Consider the following 20,158-nt stretch of genomic DNA (forward strand, 5'->3'; position numbering starts at 1 on the left):
CATGATTTTTCCCTGCATTCTGATGTTGAGACAGCAACATGTACTTAGATTTCTTTGTGTTTACTTCTAGACCAACCTCCTTACTAGCATCAATTAAAGTTTATGTGTTATGGTATCTATATTATCACCCAGCAGATTCACGTCCTCAGCATAGACCAACAACTGATGTGTCCCATTTAATTTCAGTCCCACCTGGTTTTCGTGGGCTCTTCCTAATGGCATTTTCTAAACGAAGTTGAAAAGCAGTGGCGATAAAGCATCTCTTCATTTTAGACCATTCTGGATAGGGAAATTATTGGGCAAATATTTACCTATATGGACAGTAATATACATTTTGTATAAACACATTTTAATCAACCTGACTAATTTCATGGGTACCCCAAACACTATCAGAATATTGTACAATACTTCCCTCCTAACTGAATCATTGGCTTTCTTGAAATCTACAAATAGCTGATGTACTGTCTCATTGATGTTCTTATCAGTGTACCTAATAAACCATAGCTGTCTTCTACCAAATTCTTACCTGCTCAACACTTATGATTATCTTCCTATCTGAGTCACCACCGTAGAACTTAAAATAAATCAGTCTAGAAGCCATGAAATCATAACACTTACCTTCTGTTTCAGACTCGGTTTGATGATTCAGCTCTTTTCTATGCCAGTGGGGAGCCATATCTACGCCATTATATTGCAGTTTCTCTATTGAATGACACACTTCATGTTGAGATAGACTTTGGGGATGGTGCAGTGTCCACAACAATAGGAAAGGGTCTGCTTTCAAATTATTGGAACAATTTCACAATTGCTCACCACAAGAATGTGATCAGTGTTCATCTGAACTATGACTCAGAAGAGCTGGAACTGCCTGGCCCAAATTACCACCTGTACATCGATCCAGAGATATACATAGGAGGTGGACCTGAACTACACAAAAAGAAAGGTTGTACTGTAATTTGAGTTCCTTCATGATTGTAGTCACGTTATAATTTAATGCTCTCATGTATTGGGTTTATTTGCATAAGAACTTCATATGCATTGATTATTTGTTATTTTAATATTCCTGAACTTTAACATTTCAAGATATATTAATTTTTAAGGCTTTCTTTCCCAATAGAAGAATGACATTGAACCTAGAAAACCAAGACATGGGTGTTCATAGGATCTAAACACAGGCATATTAAGATATCAGACTTAACTACTGTCTTGTACAACTGTACATAAAGGATCTGGAAAGGCTATTATGAAAGTTGAATGGTTGTGTTCCATTGTCTTGGTTATATATATTAGTGAGAGCTTAACCTAAACTTAACAGTAGGAAAGTATACATATTTCCACTGGCACACTCATTTGAGGCACAGAAAATCTTTTGGCTATGTTAATTCCACAGCATACAGGATGGAGCCAGTTGAGTTCTTGAAATGACAAGTTACTGTGTGAGTCTTGTATAGGTGATACTGTTATATGAGAAAAGCCATACTAAGATCCTTTAGCACACCAATTGTGGGTAGTAGTGGGCATACCATCCATTTTGAGAACCTTTTCTCATGTTTAAGGACAGTTACTATACAGGGCAGAATTAATTTGTGGATTTAAAATGTTAATAGAAATCAGTTGTAGGCTGATGACTGTCATGAAATCTATGGAATATGTCAAGAGTCCCTCCTGTGACCGAAGGGTAATATGGGACAGTTTTGGGAATAACTGATCTGTGGCCTAATGCCACTAGGGAGCAAGTTAAACAAGAATTATGAGCACTGGTCAGAAAGAAATTTACATGGAATAACTTCAGTAAGTTACATAACCAATAAAGATAAATTATTTTAATAACCATCTACATGACAGTGAAATGATGAGTATAACAGTAGTTATTTATTCAGTGGTAGTTCTTGGATATGTTTTGAACTCTGATTTGACTGAAAGCTGTTATGAACTGTTTTCAATAAAATTTGCCTGAAAGGCAATCCATTAAAAACTAATGGTGATGTAGAAACAGCAGTGAAATGATGAAATAGGACACTAACTTTACTAACAGAATATATAATAATTCATTTTTTGATGTGATGAGTGTCTAGAAGCTTTTTGGTGCTGTATATTATACAATTTATTGGTTATACAGTGGTTATAAATCATTGCAAACTCATTTTCTGGCTGCCCTTCAAACTTCCAGGCATTCTCGTATCAGTCAGCAAATGTGTATATGTTCACAGGTCTGATGTCTTACAACAATTTTGCGGGCTGTCTTAAATATGCGTTCTTCAATGATATCTCAATTTTGTATGAACTGAAGAAGGGAAATCCTAAGGTTCATTATATTGGTGTACTGGAGCCAGAAATATACGAGACAGATGTAGAGGTGATCCCCATTACATTCCCCTTCCCATCTTCTTACATCTGGTGGCCCAACCAACAGGCAGATAACTTCACGCTTAAATTTTCCTTCAAGAGCAACCGCAGTATGGCTGTGCTAGCAACATCCTCTGTCAGAACTGCTACTGGCAATGGATATTGGGAGGTAAGCTTAAACTTTCTTTGGGCAGTAAATATTGGAGGGCCTTGTGCTGTTTTGTTTCCATATATATGTATATAAATATGAGAAATGCTGAGAAAATTGTGGGGCTGAATTAATGGGAGAGAAATTTGTAGTTGGGCTTCAACTTCACTCAGTGGGTCTGGCAGACGTGAGTCTCTTGTTAAGACATCTTTGTTCAGAATCCTCCATCATGTAATGACAGTTCAAAAATCAACCACTCTTAGCACTCTATATTTACTGTAGCAACACACTGCATGATTGACATGGCCGTTTAATTACACAATTCATTGTTATTTTCCTAAATATATATCCTCTGTATCACTTATTATAGACTTGTATTTATATCTGTATACCTTGTCACTTTATATAAATACTGATGCATGTATTACTCTTTATATATGCATGTCAGTCATTAATGATTATTATGGCAGGTGCGCGCAGTGAATGATGAGATCCGGTTTGAGCTGGTTCCAGATGAAGCAAAGAATGTGACTCATCTCACAACAGTGAAATTCAACTACCGATCAAGCTGGCATGTGGTAAACAGCTCCATCCTAATTCTAGGGCTACTAATTTTTTTCAGAGTTGTTTTTCTGAGAAATGAGATAGTTTAAAGACAGATCTGGCATAGATTCTTAAGTTATCAGTGACAGTGTTTGAACTGCAGAGATGACAAATAGTATGATCACAGGTATAATCGTATAATATAAGGAATGGGTGGTGTGGCATATACTGAATCCAGTTCAGTCCAGTTCCATCCAGTTAAATTCAGTTTTATTTATCCTTTTCAGACAAACTATTGGCATATGATACAACTTTTATACACACATAAATGTTGTCCCTGTGCTTAACTAATTAAGCACTATGCCATGAAGATGCAACATAAATAACATAAACATTTCAGCTGAGTTCCTTCATGCTACCCTGCACTACAGATACAATTCATGAAGAAAAACCAACTCAGATATCATGTTCCACTAATTTAACATGACATATTTTTTACGGAGTAAAATAAATGCTGTGCGTAATTATGAAACCACAAGTGTTCAAAACCATCATTACAAAAGGCCAGACCCTGGAATTAGTAATTTTCTTTTTTTTCATTCTGTGAATCAGTTACCTGGATTAGTTTTTTGGTATGTCATTGTGAAGAAATCTATCCCATCATCTGTAGACAGTTCAGATAAGTTACTCATATATTTTCTCTAGTGTAAATTATACTAACAAACAGTAAGAATTCAGCATTGAAGTGGGTTGTAACTAAGTTGGCATTGTCTGATAAGGAATATCGTGTTCTTTCAGGTGAATCTTAACTACACAAAGGGCAAATTGACACTCACCGTTGATTATAAGTACAAGACAGCACAGCTTTTAGGCCTGAAGTTTCAGCTGGGGGACAGAGTGATCATTGGCAGTGGTGGCAAATTGAATCAAGGTATTTATTTTTGATGGTATTTAATTCTTAATTTTGGAGGAGGAGATATTTAGGAATCACTTAAGCAGTGAAAAGTACTATCTTCTGGGATACAGTGCTGTGTAGTCTGTTGAAAGTCAACCGACGTTTTAGAGGAACATATTGGCCTCATCTTTGGTGTTGAATAAGCTGAGTAAGATACAAGTGTGAAATCAGTGGCAAACATTTGTCTGGAGAAATCAAGAAAACCACAACAAACCTCCTTCAGTAAAGCAGCCAATTTAAGCACAGGTACAGCTGTTAGAATGTTACCTCCATATTGGCACAAAGATTTCCATCTACTTTCATGCTGGTATCTTGCTCGGCTTATTTGACCCTGAAGATGGAGGCGATATGTTCCTCCGAAACTTAGGTTGACTTTGAACAGACTTCATGGTGTTATATCCCAGAAGATAGTGCTCTTCATAACTACAGCTGCAACAACTTCAAATCTTGCATAAAACTGTTGAATGTAAGTTGCTCTTCTGCCTAAACACCATGCCATTCATATGTAAATAGTGCATAAAGAATAACTCAGTGCATTCTCTACTTTTACACAAGTTGGAGGTGAGCAGTCAGCTTCATATTCTCATATTCTAGAAGTTTCATCTCTCAGTAAAGAGCCCTTCATGCTCATTAGACAGAAGTCTGGCTAGACCCCCCCAAATAGCTTGGGTATGGTGGTAAAGAGAAAACTTACTAAGAGCCCCTGATACTGAATGGGCATGAGGCTAGATGGACTGTTTAGTAGCCTGGGTGTGGTGATAGAGAGACAATCTCTTGTCCTTTCAAAAGCCAAACCTGACCCACCTAGCTTGTTGTTGGCCATGTTGTTGATAAGAACTCTAATGGCGGTCTCAAACTTTGTGTCATAAAGGCAGAAAATTATTTCTGCATAACTGCAAAACTGCTGGCTGTACTACAGCTCAGACAGACACTGACATTTCTCTATGGAGGCCATGCTTCAATCCAAGTCAATTCATTGGGACTTAATGATGGAAAAGTACTGGGGCAAGTTTCTCACAGAGAATTTCAGTTTTTCCTGCCAGCTGTCATCGAGTGAGTGGGCGAGCAAGCAAGTGCAGAGTTGTGACGTTGCAGTTGTGTTTTAATTCTGACAGTCAGGTGAATACTCCCTGACACAAGAAACTAAAATTAGAGGGATAATTCTATAACACTTAAGTGAATTTGGTTTTTAGTAATGTGTGTTTTCTGGTGTGACAGGACTTGTGGGTTGTATCCGAGAAGTGGAGGTGAATGGAGAAGCCTTGGAACCACGCTATGTAGTGAGCTCAGATTACAAACAGGGGCAGGTGTCTCTAGATAATTGCCAGTTGGTGGATCCCTGCAAGAGACCCAATGCATGTGAGCATGGGGGCAAATGCTCTGTCAAGGATGACCGTGTCACATGTGACTGTGAGGGCACTGGCTATATTGGCAATAATTGCCACTTTGGTTAGTATGTCACCACTCAGTATGTACCAAAATATTTTGTTTATTCTTAAGTTAAGTGTGTACTTTTAAAAAATGAACACTTGTACATTTTCATCGCTTAGACATATTCATATCTGGCTGCCGAAGAAAGATCAGTCATACTCCTATTTACTTTTGAGTCTACATATGATATTGAACATTTAATTATATATTACATAATTAATTTTTATAATTAGTTTGTGTTTATATTGTTTAAGATTTAAGGTAATTAATTTAACTGCACCAATCACAGAAATGATAGAGAAATTCGAAGGCCTGCAAAAATTTTCATCATTCTTGTGGGAGTGATATTCCTGAAAGTTATGAAGTTCTGCCTTAATAATGTTATGATAACTGACTCATTCAGCAGCCACGAGCAAACCCTGGACGATATAAAGAACCTCCATATCAAGAGAGCCAGGTGGCACAATATCTGCCCCATATAAGAGGGACGATGGGAGGACGAACATGAGCCTGCATGGTTTACGAATTTTAATTACTGACAATACAAAAAAAAATTAATTAGCATCAAGAAATTTTATACAATTTTAAAAAAAACTTTACATTCCCAGGAAACTGCTGTGTTTGTGAAATGTTCTATTTTGTGTACTATGTATTGTAGCATATAAGTGTACGTACTTTACGTCTAAACAACTTATGTGATGGTGGTTTCCTATTTGTAGTGATGTTTGCCCACTGAAGATGGTCCACAGAGACTGAAACATGCAAGGGTGTTAAGTTTTCATGTAGTAAAAAATCTTACAGGTCACATTGGATGGAGTGATTTATATTTGCAATTGTTAGTGTGACGGACCAGAATGAAACAAATCAAAATCTTAAAACTATTTTTATTGAAGAAAACTACCATTGTTTTATTCGTCTTGGAACTGTGTGTATAGAGACAGACTATGAGTATGTAGTTAATCTTGAAACTAGTTTATACTGAGACAGGCTTATGATTTAATTCAGAAGACATTCAAATATTGAGACAGAATGTCAGTGTATGATTTATCTCAAAACTATTTACAGTACATTGAGACTACTGGTATATGACAATCTCAGAAATGTTTATTTTTAGATAGACTGTTGCTGTGTGAATAATCTTGGAACTATTTATATTGAGTGGTATGAATCCCATTTCTGTTTCATGAGGCAGCTGAGCACCGAAAAACATGTGAAGAACTTGCATTGCTTGGATACACTAAGCCTGATGTCTATTTGATTGATATTGATGGTAATGGCCGTTTTCCACCAGCACATGTGAAATGTGAGTTCCAGTCACTAGAGGACTCCACCAAGACAATAGTTGAGCATAATCTGCCCAGCCAAGTGGTGTGTATATACATTACATTCAGTCATTTTGTGCCACTTAATTTTCCTTTTTATACTTTGTAATTAAGATATTTCACTTTATAGGCATTGATTGTCTGCTGCTTTCCATTTCAAAAGTCTGTTAAAATGCAACCAAAAGATGCTGGAATCTACCACTATAATTGTCTGTCTATATATATGTGCTGCATCAGAGCCATGGGTAACATCCAAATGGAGTTGGCAGCTACTTATGCTGAAATTTAAGACCTTTAAAAAACTCTGACTGTAAATTAATGGAATGTAAGAAATGAACCTTATTTATATATAAAGTATGAATCATACTGAATCCAAAACAAAAGAGGAAGTACAATAATTTGTAGAACGCTTAACACCAAAGGAGTTGGAATAGCTTAGTTGATATAGTGATGGGCTACAGACTGTATGGCCAGAGTTCAATTCCTGGCAGTGCAAGATTTTTCTTTTCTCCACAGCATCCAGACTAACTCTGGAGCCCAACCAGGCTCCTATCCAGTGGGTATTGGGGATCTTTCCCCAGGGGTAAAATGTCAAGGGCGTGAAGCTGACCACAAACCTCCATCTAGTGCCAAGGTCAAGAAGGGCAGACCTATACTTCCACTCCCTCATATATCTTCATGTCATAGTGCTTAACTCCTTAAGCACGGGGTCAGCTTTACCTATATGCTTACTACGATTTAGTACTGGGGATTTTTCCTGTATGTAGCAAAGGATAAGTCTGGAACAACATATTGAGATGTGAAGGAAGAAGGATTTGGAGGGATCATATTTAGATGAAGGGGTTTATGAATATTAATGCAGAAATACATATTAGGAGGACAGTAGGGTTCAAGAATAAGAGCAATGGCAGAAAATGTGAATATATATGAATAAATATGAAGAGAAATGTGAAAGGATGGTAAGAAAGAAGGAGAGTGAAGTAGAAACAAATCTAGAGCAATAGTAGTCAGTAGAGATAGCAATTTGATACATGTAATTAAAATGTTAAAATATGATAGATGAGTTTTTTCTACAGGAATTATAATCTAAGTAGAATTGTGGAGTGTAGAAACAGGGACTCAAAACTATGGAATCCCAGAATATAAATTGCAATGAACCTAAATTATTACAGTATTAATTATATTACATACAATGTATGAATAATACTGAATCCAACACAGAAGCAGAACCATTATAAATTATAAAACGCCAGCTACCATTCAGTACAAAATCATTTGTCTTCCCATCACCCATCTAGAAATCCAAAGGTAAATGTGCACAGACTTGAGGATGGGGAACTTACATAATTAGCAGTATCATAATCTGTACCGTTCACTTCTTTATTATTGGGGTTATTAAATTCAGGAAGATAAGATGGAATGGGCATTTAGTACAAATAAGAGAGATCAGATATGCATACAAATTTTAGTCAGAAAACCTGAAAGGAAGAGATCCTTTGGAAGACCTAGGTGTAGATAGGGGTTAGTATTAAAATTGATTGATTGAAATCGAGTGTGAAGGAATGGATTTGATTGAACTGGGTCAGAACAGGAACCAGTCAACAAAATTCTGTGAACATTCGGCTTAATGAAAGTGAGGAATTTCTTGAACAGCTGATGAGTTACCAGTGTTGCAGGAAAGAATCTGCAACCTACAGCTTAGTAAATAATGAGATTAATATATAATATTTCATAGCCAACCTAAGAGAGATGTTATTCATAGATGACAGACATTTATTCCATGACTGTGAAAGGGATAATGTTTGAGACAGAAAAGTGTGAAACTATATATATAAAAACATCATAATCATTACAGTGGATTGCTATTGTTTTGTTCAGGATGTGCGGAGTTCCACAGATAAAGATTTTAGCTTCAACATCACTTATCGGGAGTTCACAGCAGAGATGATGCAGGAGTTGATCTCACACTCCCTGTATTGCAGTCAGAAAATCAAATATGATTGCTACAAGGCACCACTTGAACTGCATTCTGCCACCTGGTTTGTGTCATCCATGGAATCTGACATAGTTGACTACCTGGGAAACGTAAAGCGAGGGGCTTGTCCTTGTGCAGGTACACTGACTCATCAAATAAAATCTCCAATATGCTGTCTTTCCAATTTTATATCCCTGAGTGGTTGTATTTTTTAACAGTTGCTGCTTTTGACACAACTAATCTATTATAGAATAATGTTATATTTTAGCATCCTGTTGCACTGATTTAAGTCCATGATTTATTTCAACCGTCTTCCAGTGCATACACTCATCTATCTCACTCCTCTCTCTCGCACTACATGTTTCGGCACAAAAGTGCCATCTTCAGGTGCTTATTCGATTTACGCTAAACTAGTTCACTGCATGTCTTGCCATCTTCATATTAAAATTTTTAACATTTAATATTTATCAATATATATGATAAATATATATTTTAGTTATTTTAATATGAAGATGGCAAGGCATGCAGTGAACTAGTTTAACGTAAATTGAATAAGCACCTGAAGATGGCACTTTTGTGCCGAAACATGTAGTGCGAGAGAGAGGAGTGAGATAGATGAGTGTATGCACTGGAAGACGGTTGAAATAAATCATGGACTATTATAGAGTAGACGGGGCATACATTTTGCTTACAACTATGAGCAACACTAGATGTTCTACTGTATATAGATCCTTTTCCTTGGATTTAATTAAATATACACCACACATGTTATATACCAAGTGTTTGTATGATGAGAGTATTTGTGAACTTTGTACATATTAATTTTAGCATCAAGTTAAATAGGATTATATTATGGTAATATGGACCAAAGTGATGTTCATCCACCAAACTTTAAATGTAGATTAGATGTGAGAACTTCACTGAAATCTCTTTATTGTTTTGGGAGATAAGGACTATAAACCGACGGGCTCACATGACATTTTTATTTTGTTCAGTTACAAGTTCTGATATTTTGGAACCATAAATGGATGATGTCTTCTGACACTTCTATGCTTCTATTCATTTTGTGTAGACTTTGACTTTTCTTTAATGCTGGAGCCGTTTCCCAAACATTTCTGTTCACAGAACATTTTTGGTTGAAATATGCTGGTGAAACTGCATAAATGCTAAAAGTTGCAGATATAACGTGTATTAGGACATAAGCAGGAAGGATTTGGAATCATGTGTGAAACAGAATGGAAAAGAAAGCTGAAACTGAAGATTGTTTATGCTTTTCCTGGGATTAATAAGAGGACTATTTGTTTTTCTTGTGTCCAAGTAAGATGTCTCATTCTGAAGGGTTCTGACACTGTATTCCACTCAGTATTACAGGTTTTCTGGACTTGGTCCATTGTTTGATGTCCTTAAAATGAGAACATAGTATTTTGGGAGCTGGATCTGCTGATATCCTCAGGTGGGGGTGGGATACCTGCTCAATACTGTCTGATACTACTGAACTGTGTCATGGCATTTAGGATATCAGATGGGAAAGTCCAGAAATTTACATTATCATCATTGCTCTTTGGAATTGATTTATACAACCAGTATAGCCCAAGCATTATACCCTCCTTTAGGCTGAGTAGATATCCCCCACATGAGGACAGCTGCAGATCCAGCTCCTGAAATATTGTATTCTGGTTTTGCAATGTCAGTTGTTGAATGAAGTGCAGGAAATTAATAATACTAAACTGAGTCATGCAAAAATTTTACAAATGAGTGGAAGTGGTAAGTAAATTATTCGTCTGTTCAGTATACACGTGGTATATTAAAGAATCAGCATTACTGTACTTCACAGAGGCTAGCAGGGATAATAGTTACACATATTTTGATACATGAAGTTCAGGTTGCCCACAAAAATTGTAAGTAAAGATTTGTGGCATACCACATTTTTCTCTTTTCATTAAAATTTTTTGTTGGACTTCATATAATAAAAGCAGTAAAGTTGTCTTGGAAGTATACTGGGGGACTGACAGTAAAGATATGTGAAATTTCATAGGCTGACTCTGTCTCCATCCTCAGGAAAAAGGAAAGGGTATATTCTCTGTGGGGCTCTTTAAATAAAGCTTGACCTTGTTCTTAGCCCAAATACTTATGCTAGGTGCAGCATTCAGTTTTCTATTACTTTGTTTCTGGATTCGTAATTTAAGTAGAAAATTTGTCAGTAAATAAACTTCTTTGTGGAATGCCAGTTCATAGGAATTTAAACACAGCTCTTAGTGTCTGGTTTGTGGTGCAAGAAACGCTTGTGTTTATAGTGAACAAAACGTGTGTGGATCCCACCCGCTCATGCAATTGTGACATTTCTGAACCAAAATGGCATTCTGATGAGGGCTACTATGTCACCCCTGAGAGTTTGGGCATCACACAGATGGTATTTCTGCAGCAGAAGGACCTGGATGCAGATGCACAAGGGCGTATCACACTTGGCCCTCTTGAATGTGTGGAAACTAGTGAGTGTTTTAGATAATCTCTTGGTTATTTGTCCAAATTGAAATCTTATCTATGACTTTGTAAGAGAGTGTTAAGGTCCCATGAGTTTCCCCAATCAAAATTTGAATGAATATTTTATAGTTCACTGCTTCACTCATTTCACACTTCTTGGCTTGATCATCTTTAATAAGCTTAAAAATAGAAATTATGAAGCTTGCGCTTATATATTTTTTCCATTCTCCTGTTTCTTCATCTCTTGAATCTTAATATTCTTGGCATATTTTTAATCATCCTTAATCTCTCTTATATTTTGGAACAAATCTCACCCAGATTTGTGCTACAGTGTGAACACTGATATTTTCAGACACACAGAAGTATGTTGTTACATTCACGTCGAGCCAGTCGTACATTGAGGTGCCAGGGTGGAGGAAGGGAGACATTTCCTTCAGCTTCAGAACCACTGGAGAAAAAGCAATACTTCTTTACCAACCTCCCATCAGGCCCAATCATCCATCCTTCATGGTGGCTTTAACAAATGGTATGTTCAGATAGAGAGTGGGTGGATGAGTGAGTGAATAAGTGACCTAGTGAGCAAATGAGTGGCTGAATGACTTAGAGAATGCAGGTGAGCTGAGCTGGTGAATGTGCTAGGGCATGAATGGAAATTGGTGAGTAAATGATGAAGTGAGGTGGATATGTGTGTAAGTGATTTTGTGAATGAATATGTAGGGTTAGTGGATGAGTGATAATGTTGTAACTATACCTGACATGTTATCTGTTATCTCTGTTCCATATGTAAGAGCTGAAACTTACATGGTAATAATATATTACAGACTTCCAGTTAACTTTCAATTTCACACTTAACACTGGACACCAACGTGTGATGGAGATCAAGTCAGGAAGACAGCTAAATAGCGGGGAATGGCAAAAGATCTGGATAGACTATAATGAGCACCATGTTCGCTTCATGATTAATACAGACTATCAAATGGTGGACTTGCTTCCTGAAGAAGAATTTGGGCCATTTGAGGGCAGCATGTTCATTGGAGGAGCTACAGAGTATGTAATTTTACTTAATGTCCAATGTTTGTATATGTTTTCAATTTTTCCATTAGAGACCTGTAGAAAGCAATGAAATTCTCAGGAGGTGCAAAGAAAGTGGTGTCATATTGATGTAATATTAATTTTTATGTAAAATTAGCTGGAACTTTATTTCAAATGAAGAACAGAAGCGTGTTTTTAGAAGATAACTTTAGATTTGGGCATTGATTCTTCATCAAATAACTCTTCATATTTTGTTGCAAAAAAGTGGGGTTTTATACAGAATATATGTGCATAATGACACCTCATATCCTACATTTGTGGATAACTTTTTCTAGTGCCTTCTCTTTATTTGATGTAAAAAGAAAAGCACAACGTTTTCAAAGCATGCAAGAACTAAGTCATGATAGCTTATAAGGGGCAAGTAGCTAAAGCTTCAGATGTTCTTAACTTCAACAACAGATGGAGGTGTCTCTTCAGTTTTATGCTCTAGTTGCTACATTTATAATGGGAGAGGCTAGATGTACATCCAAAATGAGACTGGATGGTCTCCAGAGGTCTCCTGGTTATGCTGGTGAATGGAAAAATATATTAACAATCAAGTTCCTTCCGTCAAATGTGACACTTTTTTAAGTTTTCCACCTCGTCAGCACCTGCCTTACATGTTTCGGCTCACCACGGAGCCATCATCAGAGGCATTTATAGTAGAAAAAGAAATCACCAACACACAAAACTTCACTTTGTCCAAGATAGCCACGTTCCAGTTAATTAAAATAATTACAAATAGTTAAAATTACCCAGAATGTCGATTCACTAAAAGTTTTTCACACACCACAGTAGCTTCCTTATTTGATTCGTCGTTAATTCTGTAAAATTATGTTTCGTTATTTGAAGTAAGAATTCTTAAAATCCCTAGAATTCTTTCCCGCTTGGCCCAATCTTTTTGCTTCGGGATGTTGTTGGCGTGTGTTGTCTGTCGGTAGTTGATGTTGCTTGTCTGTGTGTTGTGATGCTTGTGTGTTCTTGACGGAAGGAACTTGATTGTTAATTGGTTAATGTGACGGACCAGAATGAAAGACCTTAAACTTATTGAAGCTNATCCCTACTGTAAATCAAATTTGATTGTCCACCCACAACATAACTAATTTAAGGTTTAAGTATTTATTTCATTGTTTAAAATGCTATGCCACATGTGGGCTATATATATTAACTAATGACAAATGACAAAGTGATCATGAAAATTAACAGAGTTAGAGAGGATATTTAAAGAAGTGATCATGGCCTGTTTTAAGGTACTGCTGTGTAATTTGCTTGGCTAGACTAAGGAAGGTCATGAAAATGTTAGCATAACTAATGTCCATACAAAGGTTCAGACCATGTGTCTCCCAAATATGGATCCAAAGTATTCATGCTAAACCAGTTTGCTTGGTATCAGCAATATTAATGTTATTTTGTTCAGAAACATGGCTAACCCACTCTTCCCTTAATACTGTTGGAAACATTATGCTATAGTGCAGCAATTAGCACCTATACTTCATATCTGCAGCACACACTGTTTGAATCTCAACTAGAGGACTGATTGCCATAACTGAAGTTCTGTTATTTTTCTTTCTTCTCTCTGGTGAATATCAGGACAGTACTTTTATATGTGTCTAACCACTTCCTTCCCTATCCTTTCCATTTATTTTATATCATAGCTTCTTACTGTTGCTATATAACGTCTTCAATTGACTTACCTAACTCATGAGTGTATCACCATTCCTGAAAAGTTGGTAGTCATTCAGCTGGGTGGGACGTTCTTCACTTTAGTCAAAGCCAGAAGTTCATTATGTCTTCACACAGTCTGCCACCTAACCCTATTTTCAGCCAGTTTAATCCAGTGGATTATCTCAGATAACCGGGATTATTTCTCTAAAATCAATTTTAACATTATCCTATGATCTACACTTAGATGTTCCCAGTGGTCTCTTTCTTTGAGTTTTTCCAATTAAACTTCTATATGCATTTCTCATTCTCTCTATGCATGCTACACATCTTGACCATCTCATCTTTCTTCAGTTAATTAGAGGGCACATGAAGCTGCTTATTGTGTAAGTTTCTCTTCAGTTAGCACAATGATGATAAACAACCCATAATTCAACAATAATATGATTTTGCAATTTATAAATTTCTTATTGTTTTTCAGGGACCTCCTAGGATCCAGCTCAGTACAGCAAGGGCTTATTGGCTGTTTCCGTGGGCTGGTGGTGAATGGAGAGATCTTGGACATCTACTCATATATGAGTGTGCACTTATCAGAGATCATCAAGGACTGCAAGCCATCATGTGACCCCAGCCCATGCAAGAATGGGGCAAAGTGCAAAGAACTGTGGAGTACATTCCAGTGTGTGTGCAAGAACCCATGGGCTCATGTTGGCACATATTGTGAGACCAGTATGTTCTTGCTGTGGGCAGATGCCCTAAATTAGATACACAATCTATTATCAAGGCTGATGATAGGGGAGGAAACTTGAATAACCAGGGATGAAGATAATCTGAAAATACTGTATGTGAGGCAAAAGAGAGCAATTGAAGAGGCTCTTCACATGCATAAGATTGCTGTTCTAAAATTAAAACTTTTATTTTCCAAGTATCAACACGTTTCTATTCCTGTTTATTTGTGTGTCTGTCACTCATTAACTTAGTATTATCTTTGTTCTTAAAATATTTGTGATTAAATTTGTAATGTATGTAAGGGCGTGAAGGTGTACTCTACTCAAATACACATATTTACCAAATGAGTTCATTTATAGTTTCCTTACATCATTGGCCTTGAATTTAATTTACTGAACACACGAATTTATTGCTGTGAAGTTTATCATGCTGTACATACCAGACTGGACAGATCCAGAAATTACTTTTGCATGTGTATTTAATTACACATTCACCACACAAAGAACTGTATTATAATGAGGACTTTTTTTGTATGATGGATCATTTTTGGGGAAAAAAAGATGTATTTTACTTGGATCTTGATATTAGATAGTGGTTGTACCCAGTTGATATGAACTATAATTAAATTTGCTTGACAACGTTTAGTTTAGAACCCCCTTTTTTTGTTAGTGGGGTGGGACTATGTCCCTTGTACTGCGGCTACTTCTGGCCTATTGTACCAGCCCCAGATGATAGGTGAGGGTGATTGTGGAGCAATTGGTGGAATGAAGATTGGCTGGGCACAAACATCAGTACTGTATTCATATTAAAGCCCATTTTCTCTGGAAATTATGCCTTGGTTGAAATTTTGTTAAAGAAAATTTTTGTTTGACCATTCATCAAGGAATGAGAAGCTGAATTCCATAGGCACGTATATCCATACTTGTTTCCTTATCAGATTCAACTGTAATTGCATCATTCTAGCTTGTAAACTTAAAATTCTTAAGAGTAGTATCCATATATCTTACACACCACAATTCTCAGGCATAACTTCTAGGCAAAAGTGCATAAATTACACAAGTAAAGGTTGTAATGTCAATGATAATACAGTCAACTCTCGATTATCCGGGCTAATGGTGGGGATGGAAGTCACGGTTAATCGAAANATATTAGAAACAGTCTCTTGAACTGTAGCCACAGTTTTTATATTACTGTCATCCTCATCTTTATATATTACTACAGAATTTAATATTAATAATGATCTTTCTGCATCAGATATAAAGGAACTGGCTGCTTTTATTAGCCCCTTCTCTACCCTCATTGTGTCCATTCACTATTCACACTCAAGAATCAGCTATTCTAAAGCAAAATTGAAAATGACAAAATATTTCCTTAACTCAGATCATAGATTTTCTTGGTCTGTAAACAGCTGATATATTGCTTGATGTACCCTCTGATCTTTCCTTTAGCAACTGCTGAATGTAGAATATCTGGTCAGTCGTTGATCTGTTGCATCAAAATCCTTTTCAACTATATATGGAATTATCTTTGCAAGAAGTATATTTGAGAAATTTTCCTCCCAAAATATCATAAAAAATAAGTATTTGTTATCTATAAAAATGTAAGGATATCTTTTTTTACTATTTGAATGCAAAATAATTAGGTTCTTTGAGGAATTTATCACCATTTGTACAGAATGCATGTTTTAATATTTGAATTACTGAAATATTGAGTTATTCAGAAACTGACTTATCTACTGCTTGATTCATCTACAGATATCAACATTGAGGGACTGACCTTCCTGTCGAGGGAGTCCTTCCTCAAGAAGAATTACCTGGCGCGCACGGCAGATAATGAAAGGCATATCATGTTACAACTCCTGAGTGAGAATATCCTTTTAAACTTGCGTACATACGATCACAGCTCCTTGTTACTGTATGCCAATGACCATCTCAACAACTTTGTACAACTTCACATTCAAGATGGGAAATATATTGTGTTCACATTCAACTCTGGCAGCAAGATACACAATATTACTGTTGAGTACTCTGGTAAGCACCATAAGCACCATAGAGGTTAGAGTTGTGTTCTTTCCAAAATGTTGTACTTATCTCTTTAATTAATTGGTTACATATTCCAAAGGAACACCATTAATACCAAAGCTCTCCGTTGAACATGATCTTGAGTCTGTTCTATTTACTTCCTGAAGATCCATCTTAATGTTATCATCTTTTATCCTCTGTCTTCAAGGTGGTCATTTATATGAAATTTGTCTACTAATGTTCCCTAAATACTCCTTGTTTCACTTGGTCCTTTCAAGGATCAGATTATATTTAAACTTCAGAAAATGAGTTAATTTATGAATAGGAGAAGAAAAGTGTAATCCAGTGTATACTGTAGTTTTGCGTAATGGAAAAATATATACAGTAAAAGTCCTTCCATCTTTTGGCTGTTTCAAATTATTGTTGGTAGTCAAAGCTTCCCCAGCAGAGCACTAATTTTCTTAGAATTTACTTCTGTGTTACTATTCCTTGTTTCAGTAAAAATGTTGGTGCAGAGACCTGTAGGATGTCAAGCTCAGGCTGCTCTTAGAAAGTTAAACCATTTTAGACTATATGCAACACTTGTGTTAATATTCTGTCATCTTTTGAAGATATCTTCTGTGATACACTATAAAAACCAATGTGAGAGTGTCAAGCATGATAACGGTTTTGAATTAGTTGGAAAAATATTGAAGAACAGAACTGTGGATCACAGTAGTGTCCCAGAATTTACCTAGGGGACTGAGGAAGAAAATGAAACATCTTGATTAGGATAATTGGTCCCTTATTTGAGATGTGAACCAAGGTTCAGCTGAACATAAGACAGGAGTGCTGACCATTACATGTAGCAATCTGGCTTAGAGACATGCCATAACTATAAAAATGAGTTGCAATAGCTCAGGGCTTGATTCTCAGCTAGGGCATAATTACTGTTCATGCCACTCTGCCCAAACTGTCCATGTTGCCCAGTAGCCCTACACAGTGGGCAGCAAGGGGCTGTATACCTAGGATATAGCAACTGGATTGTGAACCTGACTTCACATCTTGTCTGGTGCCTAAGATGAAGATGTTAGTGATTTGCCTTCATGCCTCAGATATGCTTTCCTGTCCTGATGATTAGGCAAACCTTCTGTGTGTTATTTCTAATAATTGTTTTGTTTAACTACAGGAGTAAGTGATGGACAGTCAGTTCAAGTGGCAGTGATAAGAAATGACAGAGAGACTGTTTTGCATGTCAACAACCAGAATGGTTCAATACCGGAAACTGTACAACTCTTGACCAATTACTCTAACAAGCCTTGGATTAACCCTGATAAAGGTAAAACATTAGCTGTGAATTGCAAGTGATGCTAGAAATGAGCACTTGTATGGTCATGTGCAAGCAATGAATTATTTTAATACTTCAATGAGTTCTGGGAGTTAGTTGAAATTGGCTGTCTTCATCTTCTTCAGCTCATAATCTTCTTCTGCATCATCATCAGCAACAATAATAGCAACAGTGACACTGTCAATATTGTCCTCATTGTCATAGTCCTTTTTATCTTCATCACCATCACCATGATCATGATCATGATCATCATCATCATCATCATCATCATCATCATCATCACCTTTGTCTAATCATGTTGACTGTGCAACTTAATTCATTTGCTGGCCTCAAAAATACGTTTCCAGTGCCTCCTTTTGCTTTCAAATACTCTTTGTGGTCTAAGTTGATATTGCAATTTCATGCTGTGTTTGGCTACTTGCTGTTACCCATTTTACATCGAAAAGAGTAACATATTGAAATTAACTTGCTAAGGTAACCTCAGAATTAGAAGTCCTTGTAAGAGTGAAAGTAACATATGAACAATAATGTTGGAAGTGGAGGTGTAACAGATATCTAAACAAAGAAGTGAGAAAATCACTGCAACTCCTATAATCAGACCAAGAGTTTCATGGTATTTTTTCATGCAATCCTTTCAAAGATTATTTAGTTGCATGCTAATTACACTCTGCTGAGTGTATTTTTCACTGTTTCATACTGAAGTGATTTGTGTGGCAGAACTGAATATTTTATTAATAACATTGAAAACATTAATTTATATTCCTGTTCTGTTAATCTTCCATCAAAACATCTGTCTCTGAACATTTTGGAGTATTAGTAGTACATGTTTTATGCTTAATTTTTATTTTCATAATTTAGAGGTGTTGGCCCCACAGAGGCCTCCAGCACCCCCAACCGAGTATTTTCAGTTAAACTTGGGAGGTTATGATCCAGATAACTTGATAGCAGGCAGCAGTGCACCAACCTTGCAAGGCTATGTGGGCTGTATGCGGGGCCTGAAGATTGGTGATCACCTGTTTGATCTCTCCTTGCAGGTCACCAATGAATCTAAGCCAGGTATGCAGAAAACTTCTCCTGACCCATTATCAGATTATACTCTACACACTGATTTAGGGCATGCATTTATACTGCAGGTATTAGGCATTTGTGCTCGAAGTATTGTGAAGAATAGATTTTCATATTGGCAAAGAAGTTAATGTTTAAAGAAGAACTGCTGAGATGAATATGTACAGTAAGATTCCATTTTAATTTCTGTGTGTGGAACAATGAGTTTGAACATTAAACTGAATAAAACTTTAAAAGGGGGAAATTTATTGCTGATAATGGCATTGCAGTAGATACGTAAGTTGGATGTTATATGGTGAAGAAATGTGGAGAATTATTAAATGAGATTTTATTGTATAGTTTCGCCATAAGAGATACAGTGAGAGAGAGACCTGTTAACCTGATTCACCTGGCCTACAAACCATTCTATCAAGTCTGACCTCTCCTATCTCTCCATGTTTGATTTGGCTTGACTGGCTTGGTTGAACTGACTGAAAGAACCCTATGCCATCTGTTGACAGACTCACCAAACAATTGACTGTCAGACTTCCCAGTGGACTGACATGCTGACTGACAAAACCCATAATTGGCAATAGATATTCTCTTGAAGCAGGTGAGGATATATCTTTTCTCAATTTATCTTTCTGCTTCTAAAGACTGACAAAGAACGCTGTAAATTTATCTCTGCATGCTGTTTTACGAATTTTCCAGACATGATCGCAGGATGCAAAATGAAATGTGATGACCAGCCATGCAAGAATCAAGGAATCTGCATAGAGGACTTCCAGAAACAAGAAGTTACCTGTAACTGTGAGCGCACATCTTTCTATGGAGATTTTTGTGATGAAGGTACCTCATTATTGTGTGTTCTCTATATAAGAGGGTTATTAGGAAAGTAACCTCTGGTGAGTTCTTAATAAAACAAGCAATGAGAAATATAAATTTGTTATATGCAAAAAAATAATATGTATGTACTTGAGCTACTTCTAAACGTAGTCACTGCTGGAATTGAGGCACTTATCATTTTGGTGAATAAGTTTTTCTATGCCTGTGAGCTCAGCCACATTTCGATACCTTCCATCAACACATTATTGTTGAAGTGC

General features: G+C 36.5%; 1 protein-coding gene across 13 annotated transcripts in view; it reads left to right on the top strand.

The window, feature by feature from the left end:
- Positions 1-20,158, top strand: part of LOC111868649 (EGF and laminin G domain-containing protein) — a 143,374-nt gene that overhangs the window by 77,900 nt on the left and 45,316 nt on the right. For all 13 annotated transcript variants that reach the window (XM_023859504.2, XM_023859498.2, XM_023859500.2 and 10 more), the window contains exons 11-25: positions 631-943; positions 2,211-2,515; positions 2,965-3,072; positions 3,836-3,968; positions 5,211-5,441; positions 6,616-6,791; positions 8,624-8,858; positions 11,015-11,209; positions 11,554-11,727; positions 12,023-12,248; positions 14,416-14,663; positions 16,418-16,693; positions 17,853-18,002; positions 18,870-19,067; positions 19,767-19,904. In XM_023859504.2, coding sequence (XP_023715272.1) covers positions 631-943; positions 2,211-2,515; positions 2,965-3,072; positions 3,836-3,968; positions 5,211-5,441; positions 6,616-6,791; positions 8,624-8,858; positions 11,015-11,209; positions 11,554-11,727; positions 12,023-12,248; positions 14,416-14,663; positions 16,418-16,693; positions 17,853-18,002; positions 18,870-19,067; positions 19,767-19,904 — 3,106 coding nt within the window. The remainder of the gene's footprint in view (positions 1-630; positions 944-2,210; positions 2,516-2,964; positions 3,073-3,835; positions 3,969-5,210; positions 5,442-6,615; positions 6,792-8,623; positions 8,859-11,014; positions 11,210-11,553; positions 11,728-12,022; positions 12,249-14,415; positions 14,664-16,417; positions 16,694-17,852; positions 18,003-18,869; positions 19,068-19,766; positions 19,905-20,158) is intronic.

This window comes from Cryptotermes secundus, unplaced genomic scaffold (assembly GCF_002891405.2).
Source record: "Cryptotermes secundus unplaced genomic scaffold, Csec_1.0 scaffold696, whole genome shotgun sequence".
NCBI lineage: Eukaryota > Metazoa > Arthropoda > Insecta > Blattodea > Kalotermitidae > Cryptotermes > Cryptotermes secundus.